General features: G+C 42.8%; 2 protein-coding genes across 7 annotated transcripts in view; both read right to left on the reverse strand.

Moving 5' to 3' along the window:
• The window catches only part of ZNF512 (zinc finger protein 512), a 34,109-nt gene extending 24,591 nt beyond the window's left edge, over window positions 1-9,518 (reverse strand). For 3 of the 6 annotated variants that reach the window (XM_047782368.1, XM_047782369.1, XM_047782367.1), the window contains exons 1-2: window positions 9,385-9,516; window positions 8,807-8,865 (exon numbers count right to left, since the gene is read on the reverse strand). In XM_047782368.1, the coding sequence (XP_047638324.1) occupies window positions 8,807-8,865; window positions 9,385-9,414 (89 nt within the window). In that variant the 5' untranslated portion in view covers window positions 9,415-9,516. Of the gene's footprint in view, window positions 1-7,414; window positions 7,482-8,806; window positions 8,866-9,384 lie in introns of those variants that run through there. The other 3 variants (XR_007135175.1, XM_047782370.1, XM_047782372.1) reach the window with 2 other exon arrangements.
• A 306-nt stretch (window positions 9,519-9,824) lies between these two features.
• The window catches only part of C5H2orf16 (chromosome 5 C2orf16 homolog), a 35,046-nt gene continuing 24,882 nt past the window's right edge, over window positions 9,825-19,988 (reverse strand). The window contains 8 exon segments of the mRNA XM_047782821.1: window positions 9,825-10,034; window positions 10,036-14,220; window positions 14,222-15,819; window positions 15,937-16,011; window positions 16,513-17,061; window positions 17,704-17,803; window positions 18,131-18,328; window positions 18,485-19,891. Of these exon segments, the coding sequence (XP_047638777.1) occupies window positions 9,825-10,034; window positions 10,036-14,220; window positions 14,222-15,819; window positions 15,937-16,011; window positions 16,513-17,061; window positions 17,704-17,803; window positions 18,131-18,328; window positions 18,485-19,891 (8,322 nt within the window).

A 19,988-nucleotide genomic window follows, 5' to 3' on the forward strand; every position in this document is an offset into this window, starting at 1 on the left:
ACTGTTGGTGGGAATGTAAATTGGTACAACCACTATGGAAAACAGTATGGAGGAACCTCAGAAAACTAAATATAGAACTACCACATGATCCAGCAATTCCATTCTTGGGCAAAACTTTCATTGAAAAAGATACATAAACCCGTGTGTTCACTGCAGCACTATTCACAATAGCCAAGACATGGAAACAACCTAAATGTCCAGCAACAGATGAATGGATTAAGAAGATATGGTATATATACACAATGGAATACTACTCAGCCATAAAAAAGAACAGAATAATGCCATTTGCAGCAACATGGATGGAACTAGACTCTCATACTAAGTGAGGTAAGTCAGAAATAAAAAGACAAATACCATATGAATCACTTACATTGGAAACCTAACATGGCACAAATGAACCTTTCCACAGAAAAGCAACTCATGGGCTGGAGGAACAGACTTGTGGTTGCCAAACGGGAGGGGGAGGGAGTGGGATGGATTGGGAGTTTGGGGTTAAGAGATGCAAACTATTGCATTTGGAGTGGGTAAGTGATGAGATCCTGCTGTATAGCACAGGGAACTATATCTAGTAACTTGTGATGGAACATGATGGAGGATAATGTGGGAAAAAGAATATGTATGTATATATGTACGACTGGGTCACTTTGCTGTATAGCAGAAATTGACAGAACGTTGTAAATCAACTATAATGGAAAAAATAAAAGTCATATAACCCCCCCCCAAAAAAAAAGAGTTTCCATCGTGGCTCAGCAGTTAACAAATCTGACAAGCATCCATGAGGACGCAGGTTTGACCCATGGCCTCTCTCAGTGGGTTAAGGATCTGGTGTTGCTGTGAGCTATGATGTAGGCCAGACATGGCTCGGATCTTGCGTTGCTGTGGCTGTGGCATAGGCCAGCAGCTACAGCTCCAATTCGACCCCTAGCCTGGGAACCTCCATATGCCATGGGTGCGCCCCCCCCCAAAAAAAAACCCAAATACACATGTAAACAGCACTAGCAATTTTACAAAGATTCATAAGTATTTAAGGACAAATATCAAAGTTGTTAGTACGGCCGTCTCTGGGAAAAGGGGAATGGATATGGGGAATAGGTAAAACAAAAATTAACAGCGACTTATGATGTCAGTATGCTACAAAAAGGGAAGAATGACTCTCAGCTCTCTACAGATGAGGTCCAATATTACATATTTAATACAAAGAAGTCCTGGTTCTGGTACTGTAGCATAAGCCCACTACAGCTCATTCCTCCTGCTGATGACAACTAAAAACTCGACTCCAAAAAGTAAAAAAGCAGGTGGATTGTGGAGAGGAGCTAAAATTGGGATAAGTGGGAGTTTCCGTCTTGGCACAGTGGTTAACGAATCTGACTAGGAACCATGAGATTGCGAGTTCGATCCCTGGCCTTGCTCAGTGGGTTAAGGATCTGGTGTTGTGGTGAGCTGTGATGTAGGTCGTAGATGTGGCTTGGATCCTGCATTGCTGTGGCTCTGGCTTAGGCCGGAGTCCACAGCTCCAATTAGACCCCTAGCCTGGGAACCTCCATATGCCACAGGAGCGGCCCAAGAAATGGCAAAAAAAAAAAAAAAAAAAAAGGGATAATTGACCCATATGAAGTGTGTTTCCCAGGATTTTTTTTTTTTTCTCTCTCACATGTGGCTTTGTAACAAGGGTGGGCCCCACTTGCAAGCCAGCATGGGCAGCCTAAATTCCAACAGAGACTCATTGTTCTGGCTTAGAAACCAGAAAAGGGGGTCTCTGTAGATTAAAGAATGTGGGTGAATCATGGAGAAGAGACAGAAAAGAAAGTGATCTCATAATTCTGAGAATCAGTGATCTACACAAATCACAAGTTAACCTGAGCTATACATGTATAGAGCATGTATATTATTTCACATTGAAAAGTAAAATAAGGAGTTTCCATCATGGTATTGTGTAAACAAATCTGAGTGGGAACCATGAGGTTGTGGGTTGAATCCTGGCCTCGCTCAGTGGGTTAAGGATCTGTGTTGCCATGAGCTGTGGTGTAGGTTGCAGACTTGGCTCAGATCTTGCATTGCTGTGGCTATGGCGTAGGCCAGCAGCTACAGCTCCGATTCGACCCCTAGCCTGGGAACTCCCATATGCCATGAGTGCACCCCTAAAAAGCAAAAAGAAAAGAAAAAGAAATAATGTAGGAAATTCAAAAATATTTTAAATGAATAACAACAAAAATGCACATATCAAAATTTGCAGGATGCAACGAAAGCAGTACATAGCAGTGCTGATACTCGAAAATAAGATCTAAAATGAATGACTTGAGGAACAAACAATGAGACAGATCTCTGCAGTCTAAATTCAAAAAGGAGGTAATAAAAATACTGAAGGAATTAAGAACAGCTTAATTACAAGAGTAACACAAATTTCTTTAAAAAGGAACTAGAAATTATATGGAGGAGTCAAGAAAAATAAAATTCATTTGCCAAGACAAAAGCTGAGTTAAAGGCAGTGAACAGCAAAATGAATAATGCAGAGGAATACTCATTTTAATAAGTGACTTGGAAGACAGAATAATGGAAATCACCCAATCGAGATGGCAGACAGCCAAATTGAAAGAAAGAAAGAAAGAAAGAAAGAAAGAAAGAAAGAAAGAAAGAAAGAAAGAAAGAAAGAAAAAGAAATTAAGCAAGCAAGCAAGCAATATAGGAGAGCTATAGGATAATATAAAGCATGCCAATCTACACATATTAGGTAGAGAGCCCAGAAAGAGAACAAAGAGAAAAGGGGATTGCAAATGTATTTGAAGAAATTATGTCTGAAAATTTACCAAATCTAAAGAAGGAAACAGATATCCAGATACAGGGGGCAGAGAGGGTCCCCGACAGGATGAACCAAAACAAACAAAAACTTACTTGTCAAAGTGGTGATAAACACAAGGAACAGCAAAGGACAAACATGAAGATGTAAAAAAAGACATCAAAATCATAAAATGTTGGGAAGAAGAGCAAGAAAATCTAGACTCTTTTTTTAAGAATGTGTTTGAGCCTATATGACCATCAGTCTAAAGCAAGCAGATAGAGGATGGAATTAACATACATGAAAACCAAGGCGACCACAAGTCAAAACCAAATAATACATTCATACACAAAAAAAGAGGACACAGAATAAAATAAAAGGAAATCCTTCAACCAAAAAAAGAAAAAGAAAGGAACTAAGGAGAAACATAGACTCAACTAGAAAATAAGGTTTAAAATGGCAAAAAATACATATCTATCAATAATTACCTTAAATGTCAATGGACTAAATGTTCCAATCAAAAGACAGAATGGCAGACTGGATTTAAAAAAAAAAAAAAAAAAGCCTACAATATGCTGAGACCCACGTTATAGCAAAGGACATATATAAACTGAAAGTGAAGGCACAGAAAAAGATATTACATGTGAATGGAAATGATAAGAAAGTGGGAGTTGGAATACCCATATTAGACAAAACAGATTTTAAAACAAAGGCCATAAAGAATGATAAAGAAGGACACTAGTAAATGATAAAAGGATCAATTCAACAAGAGGATACTACACACATCAATATATATGCCCCTAACACAAGAGCACCAAAATGCATACAACAAGTGCTAACAGACATAAAAAGAGAAATTGATGGGAATACAGTAATAGTAGGAGACTTTAACACCTTATTCACATCAATGCACAGATCCTCTAGACAGACAATAAGGCAACAGAGATCCTAAGTGACACAATAGAAGAGTTAGATACATTGATATTTTCAGGACATTACATCCCCAAAAGACAGAATACTAGGATACAAAACTAACCTCAACAAATTTAAGAGTATAGAAATTGTTTCAAGCACCTTCTCTGACCACAATGGCATGATACCAGAAATCAACCACAGGAACAGAAATGAGAAAAAACTGACTACATGGAGACTAAAAAACATGCTACTGGAGTTCCCATTGTGCTGCAGCGAAAAGGAATCCAGCTAGTATCTATGAGGATGTGGGTTTGATCCCTGACCTCACTCAGTGGGTTGGGGATCCAGCATTGCCATGAGTTGTGTGGTTTGTAGATGTGGCTTGGATCCCGCATTGCTGTGACTGTGGTACAGGCCAGCAGCTACAGCTCCTATTCAACCCACAACCAGGGAACTTCCATTTGCTGTGTGTGCAGCCCTAAAAAGCAAAATAAAATAAAATAAAATGAAACAAAATAAAATTAAAAAAAAAAAACATGCTACTAAAAAACTAACAGGCCACAAGGAAATCAAAAGGGAAATCGAAAAATACCTTGAGAGAAATGATGAAAACACAGCCATTCAAAATCTATGGGATGCCACAAAAGCAGTGCTTAGAGCTAAGTTCTTAGCAATATAGGCCTTCTTCAGAAAAGAAGAAAAATCTCAAATCAACAACTTAACCCACCACCTAAAATAATTAGGAAAAAAAGAACAAAACCTAAAGTCAGCAAAAAGAAAGAAACCATAAAGAGCAGAGAGGAAATCAACAATGGTTCAACATATGCAAATCAATCAATGTCATACACTACATTAATAAAAGTCAAAAACCACATGATTATCTCAACAAAATCCAATATCCATTCATGATAAAAAAAAACTCTTACCAAAGTGGGTACAGAGGGAACATACTTTAACATAATATAATCAAAGCCATTTATGACAAACCCACAGCCAATACAATACTCAATGGAGAAAAGCTGAAAGCCTTCCTGCTAAAATCTGCAACAAGACGAGGACGCCCACTCTCACCACTTTTATTCAACATGGTATTGGAAGTCCTAGCCACAGCAATCAGACAAACAAAATAAATAAAAGTATCCAAACTGGAAGAGAAGAGATAAAATTGTCACTGTACACAGATGATGTGATAGTATAAATAGAGAACCCTAAGGACTCTACACAAAAACTACTTGAACTGATCAATGAATTCAGCAAAGGAGCAGCATACAAGATTAACATTCAGAAACTGGCTGCATTTCTGTACACTAACACTGAAATATTAAAAAATAAATATAAAAATACAATACACCTTTTAAAATCACACCCCAAAACACGAAATCCCTAAGAATAACCCTGACCAAGGAGGCGAAAGACTTATATGCTGAGAACTATAAAACATTAATCAAGGAAGTTAAAGAGGATTCAAAGAAAAGAAAGGTAATCCACGCTCCTGGATTGGAAGAATTAACATCATTAAAACGGCCGTACTACCCAAAGCAATCTACAGATTCAGTGAGACCCCTATCAAATTACCCATGACATTTTTCACAGAACTAAAACAACCCAAAATTTACATGGAACCACAAAAGAAAAACCAAGAAGGAGGTATAACTCTCCCAGACTTCAGACAATATTACAAAGCTACAGTAATCAAGACAATATGGTACTGGTACAAAAACAGACATACAGACCAATGTAACAGAACAGAGAACCCAGAAATAAACCCAGACACCTACGGTCAATTACTCTTTGACAAAGGAGGCAAGAATATAAAATGGGAAAAAGACAGTCTTTTCAGCAAGTGCTGCTGTGAACACGGGACAGCCATGTGTAAATCAATGAAACTGGAACACACCGTCACACCATGCACAAAAATAAACTCAAAATGGCTTAAAGGCTTAAACATAAGACAAGACACCATCAACCTCCTAGAAGAGAACATAGGCAACACATTCTCTGTTATCAACCTTACAAATGTTCTCTCAGGTCAGTCTCCCAAGGCAACAGAAATTAAACCAAAAATAATCAATGGGACCTAATCAAACTGACAAGCTTTTGCACAGCAAAGGAAACCATAAAAAAAAAAAAAAAAGACAACTTATGGAATGGGGGAAAATACCTGCAAATGATGCAACTGACAAGGGCTTAGTCTCTAAAATATACAAACAACTTACACAACTCAACAGAAAAAAGCCAATAACACAATTGAAAAAATGGGCAAAAGACCTGAAAAGACATTTCTCCAAGGAAGATATACAGATGGCCAACAAGCACATGAAAGAATGCTCAACATCACTGATTATTAGAGAAATGCATATCGAAACTACTATGAGATGCTACCTCACACCAGTCAGAATGGCCATCATTCATAAGTCCACAAATAAGAAATACTAGAGGGGGTGTGGAGAAAAGGGAACCCTCCTGCACTGTTGGTGGGAATGTAAGCTGGTACAACCACTATGGAGAACAATATGGAGGTAGCTTAGAAAACTATACATAGAACTACCATACAACCCAGCAATCCCACTCTTGGACACATATATGGACAAAACTTTCACTGAAAAAGACACATCCACCTGCATGTTCATTGCAGCACTATTCACAATAGCCAAGACATGGAAACAACCTAAATGTCCAGCAACAGACGAATGGATTAAGAACATGTAGTAGGAGTTCCCGTCGTGGCGCAGTGGTTAACGAATCCAACTAGGAACCATGAGGTTGTGGGTTCGGTCCCTGCCCTTGCTCAGTGGGTTAACGATCCGGCGTTGCCGTGAGCTGTGGTGTAGGTTGCAGACGTGGCTCGGATCCCACGTTGCTGTGGCTCTGGCGTAGGCCGGTGGCTACAGCTCCAATTCAACCCCTAGCCTGGGAACCTCCATATGCTGCGGTAGCGGCCCAAGAAATAGCAACAACAACAACAACAAAGACAAAAGACAAAAAAAAAAAAAGAGCATGTAGTATATATACACAATGGAATACTACTCAGCCATAAAAAAGAACAAAATGATACCATTTGCAGCAACATGGATGGAACTACGGACTCTCATACTAAGTGAGGCAAGTCAGAAAGAGAAAGAAAAATACCACATGAGATCATTTATATCTGGAATCTAATATATGGCACAAATGAATCTTTCCACAGAAAAGAAACTCATGGACTTGGAGAACAGACTTGTGGTTGCCAAAGGGGAGGGGGTGGGAGTAGGAGCTTAGGGTTAATAGATGCAGACCATTGCCTTTGGAATGGATTAGCAATGAGATCCTGCTGTGTAGCACTAGGAACTATGTCTAGTCACTTATGATGGAGCATGATAATGTGAGAAAAAAGAATGTATGCATGTATGTGTGACTGGGTCACCTTGCTGTACAGTAGAAAAAAAAATAATGTATTGGGGAAATTAAAAAAAAATTCTCAAGTATTTTACACTTCTTCTCAACTTAGGGCATTTGATTATTTGTTAAAAAACAAATTAACCTTAATCTTCCCTTTCCATAAATATGACAAGAAAAAGCTTTTGGCTCGAACAATAACTGTCATAATGGTAGTGACTTGAAAATAATTTGCTGTGTGTGGCACTTTCAATCTCGGCTTCTGATCACAAAGACAAAAAGTTTAACCTATTTTCAACTCCAAAAATTTTAAGAGTCCCCAGTTCAATTTTTTTTTTTTTTTGGCCGCACCTGTAAGCATGTGGAAGTTCCAGGGCCAGTGACAATGCTGGGTCCTTAACCCACTGCACCACAACTCCTAAGTGCAAATATTTAGATTTCATTAGCAAAGTATTTTCAGTTCATTTCAGTATCCTTTTAAAATTCTATCTAATTCTTAAAATACTGATGTTCTCCACTGATTGATCTTGTATTCTCCTCTAGTCTTTCTTCCAACGATTCTCAAACAATCTCCTAGGAGGCTAGTTAAAAATAAGGGTTCCAGGGAGTTCCCTTCATGGCTTGGGGGTTAATGAATCTGACTAAGATCCATGAGGATGCAGGTTCGATCCCTGGCCTCACTCAGTGAGTTAAGAATCCGGCGTGGCTGTGGCATAGGCAGGTAGCTGCAGCTTGGATTTCAACCCCTAGCCTGGGAACTTACATATGCCGTGGGTGCGGCCCTAAAAAGCAAAAAAAAAAAAAAAAAATTTGATGCTCTAACCCCAATGATTCTGATTGATTAATAGATGAGGGCCCATTGATCTTCATATTTCTTAACAATTACCCACTTGCTATTCCATTAAGTCCTTTTACACGTTCACATTCTGTTCGTTCTTCTGGCAGAAAAACAAAAACGAACCATTTCCTTCCTGCTAACTGCATTTTCCTGGACTTTCGAGTCTATTTAGGAGTGATCTGCTCTGGCAACCCTTCTCTTCCAAACTATCATTCCCCTTTCCCAAAGGCTAAATTAAATTCCTTTTTACAAAAATTTAATTACACTGTATTGTATTGATCTTCTTGCCTAGGTCTGTTAAACTGTTCTGTGTTTTTCATGTCTGTATATCTAACCAACCACCGCTGGCACATAGCAGACATTTAATAAATGTTATATGAATTAATTCCTTCCAATTAGTATCTCATTAACGAGAATCTTTTTTGTATTAACACGTATGGAAAAGCTTAGCACATTCAGTACATAACGTAATAAACCAGTCTTGAAACCAAGTAGTTTGAAAATATAAGGATTTCTTACAGTCCATTTTTATCGATTCTTCCCAAGTTCATCAATGTATTCATGAGTACATATATGGTGACATATGAAGAAACGTAGTGGGCTACAGTGAGTCACCCGTCCCGATTTTATTATAATTGGTACTTTTTTTTTTTTTTGGCAAGCTAAGTTTGCAATCAGGTGGCCACGAGCCACAGGTGACTACTTAAATTTAAGTTTAAATTAAACACAACTTAAAATTCAGTTCCTCAGTCACACTAGCTACATTTCAAGCATTCCAAAGTCATACGTGGCTAGTGGCCCAGTGCTGGACAGTACTGATACAGAACACTTGAATCATCACAGTAAGTTCTACTGAACAACGCTGGCTACACAATTGTAAAACGATCGCAGAAAACCTCACTTACTTCTTAGCTCCCACGATTCTCGCGCTCCTCTGCTGCTTAAAGGATGTGGGTCCCGGGGTCTAGCAAATTGCAAGCACATGAGTGAAAGCTAGGGACCTCTGCTCCTTGACCACAAAAAGACGGCTCCCCCCTGTGCCAAGAAATGAATCTCTCCCGGAGGCTACTACCTCAAACAGAGGGCAAGACTTTTTAGGAGAAGTGTGCCGCCCAATTTTCCTGCAGGGTCAAGGCAGGTGACAACACCAGAGCCTTCATCTCCCCCCATTCTCAAAGCCCTGTCCTGGGGCTCTAAAAGGGAGGCGGAAAGAGAGGACAACGGATATGGGAGGCACTGGGGATGTAAAAGGAATAGAGACCAACGGTAATCTGACCGGGAACTGAGTCCAAGGAGGTGGGGCACAGGCAGCACAAAGTGGGGGGGAAAAAGAGGGGACCGGGTAGATCTGACCTAGAAGGGTGGGGCCTACGATGAGCTCTGATAAAACCAACTGTGAGCAGGGGACAAAAGCGAGGGGACCGCGTGTGGAGGGCTCGACAGCGCGACCCCTAAGGCGGAACGGTCAAACCGAGAAACTCACGGCGGGTACAGCACCGAGTCTGGAAGACATCACTCCCTCTCCACGCCTAACAAATTCACCCAAGGGCTCCGGCCAGATCAACGCCACTTCCGCTCTCCTCTCCGCTCCCGGATGTGGAGTCGGCGCCGCGAGCCCGGCTCCGAAAGTCTACTTCCGCCTAGCGGCTTCCGAGGGGGCTGCGCGCAGGGGCGAGTCACGTGACGAGCCCGCCCCCTTCTTCTGAGACCCCGCCCGGGGACTGCGCTGTGGGACCTGGGAAACTGGGTGGCTGCAGTGCCCTGCCCTCTGGTTCTCAGTGTTTGCACGACCCCTTCTCCCTCTCCACCCCGCAATGCTCCATCTGGCACGACGAGTGGTCTTTCCAGATGCACAAGGAGGTCACTTATTGCCCCTTTATTTATCTTAGGGAAATGGCAGACCCGTTCCCAACCTCCCTCCCCTCAGGTAGACGTTAGAAGTTCTTCCGTCGCTGTGGGCACTGGAAGTGGAGGCCGGGGCTGAGCAGGAAAGAAGCCGGGAAAGGGCAGCTTGGTGGAGACTTGGGTGAGGCAATGAGTGAGGGGGACAGGTCTCTTCCATCTGCGAGCGTCAGGCCTCCCGATTTGCCCTACATTGGGGTGTTGTGCTGTGGTCTCTAGGAGACATGTTTGAATTACTCTTGAACTCTTTATACAGACGATGTCTGGGCCTCGCCCTGGGAGAGCTGTGCTTGAGTCTCTCAAGGGGACTGAGGTGGATCCTCTCAGAGGGACTGCGTGCCCTCCTCTCAAAATGACTATGTCCACTCCTCTCAGAATGACAGTGCCTGCTCCTCTCAGAGGGCCAGTGCTCTCTCCTTTCAGAAGTGCTGTGTCCTCTCCTCTCAGAGGGACTGTGACCGCTTTTCTCAGAAAGACCACGACTGTCCCTCTCAGAGGGACTTCGACACCTCCTCTCAGAGGGACTGCGACACCTCCTCTCAGAGGGACTGCGACACCTCCTCTCAGAGGGACTGTGACACCTCCTCTCAGAGGGACTGCGACATCTCCTCTCGGAGAGACTGCGATGGCTCCTCTCAGAGGCGCTGAGATGGCCTCTCTGAGAGGCGCTTTGATGGCTCCTCTCAGAGGCACTGCGACACCTCCTCTCAGAGGGACTGCGATCACCCCTCCCAGAGGCACTTCGATGGCTTCTCTCAGATGCACTGAGATGGCTCCTCTCAGAGAGACTGCGATGGCCCCTCCCAGAGGCACTTGGATGGCTTCTCTCAGAGGCACTGAGATGGCTCCTCTCAGAGAGACTGCGATGGCCCCTCCCAGAGGCACTTGGATGGCTTCTCTCAGAGGCACTGAGATGGCTCCTCTCAGAGAGACTGCGATGGCCCCTCCCAGAGGCACTTCGATGGCTTCTCTCAGAGGCACTGAGATGGCTCCTCTCAGAGAGACTGCGATGGCCCCTCCCAGAGGCACTTGGGTGGCTTCTCTCAGGGGCACTGAGATGGCTCCTCTCAGAGAGACTGTGATGGCCCCTCCCAGAGGCACTTCGATGGCTTCTCTCAGAGGCACTGAGATGGCCCCTCCCAGAGGCACTTGGGTGGCTTCTCTCAGAGGCACTGAGATGGCTCCTCTCAGAGAGACTGCGATGGCCCCTCCCAGAGGCACTTGGGTGGCTTCTCTCAGAGGCACTGAGATGGCTCCTCTCAGAGAGACTGCGACGGCCCCTCCCAGAGGCACTTGGGTGGCTTCTCTCAGAGGCACTGTGATGGCCCCTCTCAGCAGGACTATATTGGCTCTTTCCACAAGAATTACATGGGGTTCTTTCCCTACAGAAGCTGTGGTGGTTTCGTTCCTTGTGTGTGGGTTTCTCTTTAAAGTGATTGATTAAGGTTCTCTTCATAGGGAAACCAGATAGGAGTCTCCCTCCAACATGAACTCTGGTTCCTGTTTTGCAGTTCTTGGCCTCCTGGCTAGAAATTTCATTTCTCTTAAAGGTTTTCTTAGCTCTGCTACTGCTGTCATTTTGAACAAGACCCAAAGGCTGGCTAGTTGTAGTTTTGAGAATGGCACTTCCTTGGGAGACTATGGGGTTGGGCAGTTGGATAGGTCTGGGTTGGAAAGAGCTATCTCTTTTTAGTTGTTGAGTTGATCTGAATTGGTTTCTTTCTCCCCACAATATGCTCTCCTGCTTAGTGGTTGAGTCTTTTGGCCTTAGCTTGATAGTTGGCATCCTGTCTTTTTTTATGTTTCTTGATAAGCAACAGTCTCTTGCTTTTTGATTTGGAAGGTAGTTTTTGCTTGACCAGAAATGGTCTGACCTTGTCCTGTCCTCAGGTTTTTGCCCAACCAAAGCCATAATTCTATGTGCTGTTTGGAATGCCTGCTTTAGGCCCTGAAAAAGCAGCTGAATGAATTTTGGTTGGGGGGTTCTCTTAGAGTGTCTTTTTGAAGAGGCAGTAGTTGTTTGCGATGCTCCACTCCTCTTCCTTCTTAACTGGCCTGGCAGTTCTCTAGAGGAACTCTGTATTATGGTGCTACCATTTGTGTAGAACTTCGTGTTTTGTGTTCTAACTCCCTTGGGGATTCTTTTCATAGGATATTTTGAATCATGGGTCTTTTTGGTTCTCACTTTAGGCCATTTTTCATCCTGATTGCTTTCTGAGTCAGTCTCTGGTAGGGAGTGAACTTGAGTGAATTCATAGTGTCCAGGCTCTCTAATTTCTGTTTTTCCTAGGCCAGGACTGCCACACTGCCTTCGCCTGATGTGGACTTGTATAGGAGCAGGAGACTGGGAAGACGCAGACTGGAAATCTATGGTAGAAGCAGGACTCTTGGAACTTCGAGTATAGGCGTTAGATTTCCTTAGTGACGGTGATCTAGGGCTCCTTGGTGTAATGGATCTGTCTCTTCTGTGGTACTTTGGGACTTGGGGTCTTTTCCCAGTTCGCAACCTAAAGCCAAGATGCAACCTAATCTCGCCATGGCCTTCAGGAGTGCTTACAAGGTGAAGCTGTGGATAGATAAGAAGGTAAGGCCCAAAAGTGGCCTGTAACTTATGACAGCAATTAAATCCTGAACATCGGCCACACTGTAGGCAGATAGGGTATTTTAGGACCAGACCTGAAGCTAAAGGTGGAGGTACATTGGGAGGTATTTGACTCCTTAGCAGTTTTGCTGCTATTTTTAGCTGCAGATCTTGTAGCAGCTGGAACTGTTCTGAGAAGTCAGTCCTGGCCTGGGAGAGAGAACTTGGCTTGAGGGAGTGTTGGGACTCAAAAATCCTTGTCTGTGAATCACTCTGTGAGTTCTCACTCTCTTCCTCTGGAACAGGATCTCTCCTAGCAAAATGTATGTTGAAAGAAGATTCTGACTTTACTGGGGTAGGAAGTTGACTCCCTGTACATTCAACAGGCATGTGCTGAATAACTTTCTGGGATATATCACTGGGCTTTGAGTTTGTTTTCTTCATTCTCATTCTAGTCCCTGAATATTTCTGTATTATGGAGGACAAGGAGCCACGTGTCCACATCCTTAAGGCCATTCTTTTCTCATGACCAGGGCATGAAGTATGTCTCTGAATGTAGTTTTTGACCACTGAAGGTTGAGAAATAGTACCTTGACCCTTCTCAAGCAGACTCTGGGACACTTCCATCAGTTCAGCTGGAACCCCAAATAAATTCTGAATAGACTGACAGGTATTTGCAGTGCCTCTTTCTGCTAAAGATATTTGAGAGTAAAGCTTCCTTTCCATAGTGGTCCCCAAGGCATTCCCTAGTGTTAGCATATTGGAGAGATATTTTCTAGGTAGTCTCTGCTTCCAGGAGTGACTCTCCCAGACATTCCGTTGCCTGCCCAGGACAGACCAGGTAGGTCCTCTTTGAGCTCCTGATCCTGCCTGGAAGATCCTAGATGGTGATTTCCAGTTTTGTGGTGGATGTTGAGAGAGGCTCTGGAGTGAGCTCCCTGATTCCTCCATCTGCTTCCTCTTGGTCCTTTCTTTAGATTTGACATCTACTCCTGCGATCTCTGAATTGGGGTTTTTTATGGGGTTAGCTGTCTTATCAGAGGGTTGGTTATGAAGAGATGAGAGAAGGATTGAAGACTGTCTCATAGAAAGGTCTATAAAAGACTCCTCAGGCTGCAAAATATCTGTCCCAAGGTTTTTTACATACAATTCTCTTGATACTTCTGGCATCTCAGAATCCCAAAGGCCTAATTCAGATGTTCTGACAGAGCTTGAGATGAGTGTGTCTAATGAGTTGTATAGAAACCTAGAGAAATAATTCCCGATTTGTAACTCTTCTGATGATCTCTCATCTGAGTCTCTATCCTGACACATCTGTCCTAGATTCGAATCCTCAGATTCCATGATTTGAGGAGATGCTGTTTTTATCCCTATGGATTTCACAGCCTGATGCCCTTGTTCACCAGTCAACACTATAGGTTTTTTGAATGAAGGTGTTGTCTGTGAGGTTAATTCTGCAGACTTCACTCCAGCATTTGGCCTTGGAGTTAATTCTACAGGTTCCATTGATTCTTGAAGATGTGACTTTGGGAGTAAATCCAAACAATCTGTTACTTTAAGCCCCAATCCTAGGGCTACTCCTATTGGTTCTGCAATCTGAGGGACTGGCCCTGGTGGTAATTCCTCAGATTTTACAATTTGAATTGGTGGTCCCAAAGTCTTTATAATTTTAAACCCTGTCCAATCCATTCTTTCCACAGTTTGGTACTTTGGTTCTGTGCTCATTTTCTTATATTTTGCATTTTGCAACCATAGCTCTGAGGTAACCTCTGAAGGTCTCACATCTTGTGGTTTTGAAGTCAACTCAATATAGTCTACCATTGGAGAGGATTGGGTCCAATGTTAGCCCTGATGTTAATGCCACATTCTTCACGGTTTGAAGTGGTGGCCCAGGAGGCACTTTCACAGATTCAACAACCTTTGGGGGAGCTAATAGGTTTACTCTTGTTTGAGCAACTTGAATCTGTGTCTTTGTAAATTTTGTGACTTGATCTAGTGGCTTTGGGCTGAACCTAGTAAATTCGGTAATTTGACCCAGTGGTCCTGGGGCTGTCTCTGAATATTTCACATTTTGATTCTGTGACTGTTTTAGCTTCACTGATCCCTGTTCTTGCTGCCATGTCTTAGCAGTGACCTCTACAGGTTCGGCATGCCCCACAACTTGATCTGTTTGCTTTGGGGGCAACTCTAAAGATTCCTCTCTTAGGAATCGCTTAAAGGTCAAACCCACAGATGCAGGAACTTGATATCTTTGCCCTTCTGTCACCTCTAAAGATTCTGGAACATCTGTAATCAATGCTACAGATTCTTCCCTTTGAAGTCTTTTCTCAGAGGTTACTTCCACAGATTCTTGGGTTTGAGGATAGCGTGCTGAAGATCTCTCTGCATCAGTGGCTTTACTTATTGGCTTTGGGGCCATTCCAAGCAATTCCTCCACTTGCAGCTTTGTCTTGAAGGTCAACCCCATAGTTTCTGTAAGGTGATGCTTGGGCTCTGGGGTCATCCCTTCAAATTCCACAACTTGCTGCAGTGGCCCTATATGTAACTCCCCCAAATCCTTAACTTGAGGCCCTAGCTGAGAGAGCAAATCCAGAGTTTCTGGGATTGGGGAGCTTTTCTTTTCCATTAATTCTACAGATTTTGAACCCTGATTCCTTAGCACTGGAGTCAGATTAACAAATTCTGATACTTGAAGATCTAGCTCCAGAGGCATTCCTGAAGATTTCATGCATTTACCTTTTGGATTTGGGGTCAACTTCACAGATTTCTCTACAGTTTCTGTGCCTTGATGTGCCAAGCTTTGTGCCATTTGTGAAGAATCTGTGACTTGATAAATTGAAGTCAAATTCATAGATTTAGGGACTTGATGCCTTGGCTCTAGAATCATCTCTGCATGTTCTACAAACTGATGCCCTGGCCTAGGGATTATCTCAGAGGAGTCTGTCATTTGAGAGCTTGTTCTTGGAGTTACAGCCTCAGATTTCACTTTCTGAAACAGTGACTCTGGCGCTAGCTCCAAAGATTTTGCAGCTTGTTGCAGAGACCCTGAAGACGATTTTACATGTTTTATACTTTGCAACTTTGGTTCTGGAGTAAACTCCAAATGTTTCGTACCCTGTTGCTGTGATTCTGATGACAAATTTGAAAATTTGACACTAGTCAACATTGGTCCTGGCATGAACTTATTAGTTGACTCTGGCGCTGACACTACTGATTTCACTCCTTGCCATCCTGAAGTCCGCTCTTGGCAATACATACCCTGTTTGGGGGCCCCTGATGTCAACTCTACAGCGTTTACATTTTGAAAACATGGTTCTGGTGCCAAGACGTCAGATTTAATACACTGTGACCTCAGGCATGCTGATGACTCTAAAGAATTCACACCTTGAGATTGCGGCAATAGATCTGACTTCACAGGTCTCACATCTTGAGAACCTGGCACTGATACAGATACTATAGACTTCTGCCTCAGGCAAGAAATCAATTTCTTAGAATTCACATCTTGAGGTTGTGACTCTGGTTTCAACTCCAGAGACTGCACATCTCGAAAACATGGCTCTGGTGCAAACACCACAGATCTTACACTATGCTGCCTGAGGTGTGAGGGCAATTCCTCAGAATTCATACCTTGAGGATGTGGCCCTGGATTTAACTCCACAGATTTCACTTTTTGAAAACATGGCTCTAGTGCAAACACCTTCCATTTCGGGTTCTGCAGTTCAGAGTCTGAAATCAATTTCGTAGAATTTGCACCGCAAAGCATTGGCTCTTTGTTCATCTTCACAGACTGTATATCTTCAAGCAGCTGCTCTGGTAAAAATAACATAGGTTTCGTACCATTTAACTGAGGGCCCAAAGTGAACACAGACTGCACAATTTGTTGATGTGACCCAGGGTGGTTCACCAAAAATTGGACTTCCGGAAGCTTTGTCCCTGGAGTTAACTCAGAAGACTTCATGTCTTGCAAATGTGATTCAGGGTTGAAAAATATAGATTTTGTACTGTGAGATTCTGAGCCAGGGTTTAATTCAGGGGGTTTCATGTCTTGCATCTGTGGCTGTGGATTAGACTTTATAGAATTTATGAATTGAAGTTCTGACCCTGAATTCAACTCAGAAGAATGCACGCTTTGCAGCTGTGGGCCACAGTTGAAGGTTGTTGGTGTTATATAATTAGACTTTGTCCCTGGAGTCAATTCACATTTTACATCTTGGAAGTGCTGCATGGGGTCGAACGTAATATATTTTATACCTTGAAGTTCTGCCCCCAAATTCAAATCATAAGATCTGATACCTTTACATTTTGTCCCTGAAGTTAACTGAAAAGATTTTACACTTTGCAAATGTGGCCCAAGTTTGCACTTCATAGAATCGACACATTGTAATTTTAGCTCTGGATTCAACTCAGAAGACTTTGCACACTGCATCTGTGGCCCAGGGCTGCATTCCATAGGTGCTACACTTAGAAACTTTGGCTCTGGAATCAGTTCAGATTTCAGACCTTGCCATTGTGGTCCAGGATTGAACTCCATAGATGTCTTTTGAATTTCTGCCTTCGGATTCACTTCAGATCGCATATCTTGACATTTTTTCCCAGATGTTAACTCAAGAGATCTGACACCTTGCAAGGGTGATCCACATTGGCAACCCATAGAATTTAGACATTGAAATTTTGACCCTGGATTCAACTCAGAAGAATTTGCACACTGCATCTGTGGCCCAGGGTTACATTCTGTGTGTGCAATATTTAGAAACTTTGACTCTAGAATCAATTCAGATTTCAGACCCTGACAATGTGGTCCAGGGTCGAACTCCATAAATGTCTTTTGAATTTCTGCCCTTGGATTCACTTCAGATCTCCTATCTTGACATGTTGTCCCTGAAGTCAACTCAAAAGATTTTGCTCCTTGCAAAGGTGGTCCACAGTGGCAGCCCATGGAATCTACACACTGTAATTTTGGCCCTGGATTCGACTCAGAAGACTTTGCACACTGCATCTGTGGCCCAGGGCTGCATTCCATAGGTGCTACACTTAGAAACTTTGGCTCTGGAATCAGTTCAGATTTCAGACCTTGACAATGTGGTCCAGGGTTGCACTCCATAGATGTCTCACATTGATTCTCTGAGCCCGGCTTCATTTCAGATCTCATATCTGTATATGTCGTCCCTGAGGTCAACTCAAAAGATTTTGTTCCTTGCAAAGGTGGTCCACAGTGGCAGCCCATGGAATCTACACACTGTAATTTTGGCCCTGGATTCGACTCAGAAGACTTTGCACACTGCATCTGTGGCCCAGGGCTGCATTCCATAGGTGATACACTTAGAAACTTTGGCTCTGGAATCAGTTCAGATTTCAGACCTTGACAATGTGGTCCAGGGTTGCACTCCATAGATGTCTCACATTGATTCTCTGAGCCTGGCTTCATTTCAGATCTCATATCTGTATATGCCATCCCTGAGGTCAACTCAAAAGATTTTGTTCCTTGCAAAGGTGGTCCACAGTGGCAGCCCATGGAATCTACACACTGTAATTTTGGCCCTGGATTCAACTCAGAAGGCTTTGCACACTGCATCTGTGGCCCAGGGCTGCATTCCGTAGGTGATACACTTAGAAACTTTGACTCTGGAATCAGTTCAGATTTCATACCTTGACAGTGTAGTCCAGAGTTGAACTCTACAGATGTCTCACTTTGAATCTCTCTCCCTGAATTTAACTTAGAAGACTTCATACCTTGACATTTTGAAACTGACGTTAATTCAGAAGAGTTTGCACCTTGCAAATGTGGCCCAGAGTTATATCCAGTAGCATTTACACGCTGACGTTTTTGTTCTGAAATGAATGCAGAAGAATTCACACCTTGTAAATGTGGCCCAGTGCGGAGCACCTTAGATTTTCCACCTTGAAGCTCTGGACTAGGATGCAACTCAGATTTTATATCTTGCAACTGCGACCCAGTGTTAAGTGCTGCATAATTTATACACTGAAGCTGTGGTCCTGGATTCAGTTCAGAGCATTTCCTACCTTGTAATTTAGGCTTATGCTTGAATTCCAGAAATTGCTCATCTGGAAGTTTCATCTCCATGCTCAACTGAGGTTTTACCTCTTGCAGCTGTGGCCTAGGATTGAACTCTAATGATTGAATACCTTGAAGCCTTGTTCCCAGGCACATCTTAGAGGAGTTCATGTCTTGGAACTGTTGGTTAGGATTGATTTCCAAAGATTTCACATCTTGAAGCTTTGTCCCTTTGTGTAATTCTGAAGATTTTATATGTTGCATATGTGTCTCAGGATTGAACACCATGACTTTCACACCCTGAAGCTCTGGCCATGGATTCAACTTAAAAGATTTCTCATCTTGCCACTGCTTTCCAGCATTGGACTCAGAAGATATCCCACTGTGAACCTCTGATTTCAAGGCCAACTCACAGGGTTTTGCAACCTGAATTTCTAGGCCAGAGTTGACCTCTGTAGAGTTCATTAATTGAAGCTTTATAGGCTCAGAAGATTTTGCACCTTGGAACTTTGCCATAGGGTTTAATTCCACAGATTTCACACCTTGAAGGTGTGCCTCTGGTATCAACATAGACAATTTCCTATCTTGTAACCGTGGGGCTGAATTGAACCCCAAAGATTTCACATCTTGTCCCTTTGTGCCAAGAGTCAATTCAAAAGGTTTCATATCTTGCCACACTGGCCTGGTAATGCACTCCACAGATTCTCCACTTTGAAGTTTTCTCTCTCGTGGTAACTCTGAAGATGTCACACCTTGCCACTGCGGAACAGCAGATTTAAAATCTTGAAGCCTCCACTCTAGTGTCAAATCAGATTTCTCACCATGTCTCTGTGGTCCAGGGTTGAACTCGGCTGATTTTACACCTTGAAGCTTCCTCCCCTGGGTTAAACCAGATGATTTCCCACCTTGTAACTTCTGTCCACAATTAAACTGGAAGGATTTCACACCTTGAGGCTTTGTTCCTTTAGTTAACTCAGACTTTTTACTCTGTATCTGTGGTCCAGAGTTGACCACTGATTTCACTTCTTGAAGCTTTTTCTCTGGGATCACTTCAGAAGTTTTCATAACTCGAAAGTGTGGTCTGGAACTTAACCCCTTAGATTTCACATCTTGAAGCTTTATGCCCATGATCAGATCAGAACATTTCACATCTTGTAAGTGTGGGCTTGAGTCCAGCTCTACAGATTTCACACCCGGAAGCTTCCTCCCTAGGGTTAAATCACAAGATTTCTCACCTTGTAACTTTGGACTAGGTTTCAGTTTTATAGACTTCACACCTTGAAGCTTTTCCCTTGGGATCACTTCAGAAGATTTCACATCCTTCAAGTTTGTTCCAGACCTGTAACTCATAGATTTCACATCTTGAAGCTTTATACCCATGAGCAATTTGGAAGATTCAATATCTTGCAACTGTGGGCCTGACTTGCATGCCACTGATTTCACTTTTTGAAGCTCTGTCTCCAGTATCAGTTCAGAAGATTTCACACCTTGCAGCTGTGACCCAGTTTTGAACTTCACAGATTCCACATCTTGAAAATTTGTGTCTGATATTAATTTAGAAGATTTCACTCCTTGCAGTTGTGGCTTAGTG

The sequence above is a fragment of the Phacochoerus africanus genome, chromosome 5 (assembly GCF_016906955.1).
Source record: "Phacochoerus africanus isolate WHEZ1 chromosome 5, ROS_Pafr_v1, whole genome shotgun sequence".
Classification (NCBI taxonomy): Eukaryota; Metazoa; Chordata; class Mammalia; order Artiodactyla; family Suidae; genus Phacochoerus; species Phacochoerus africanus.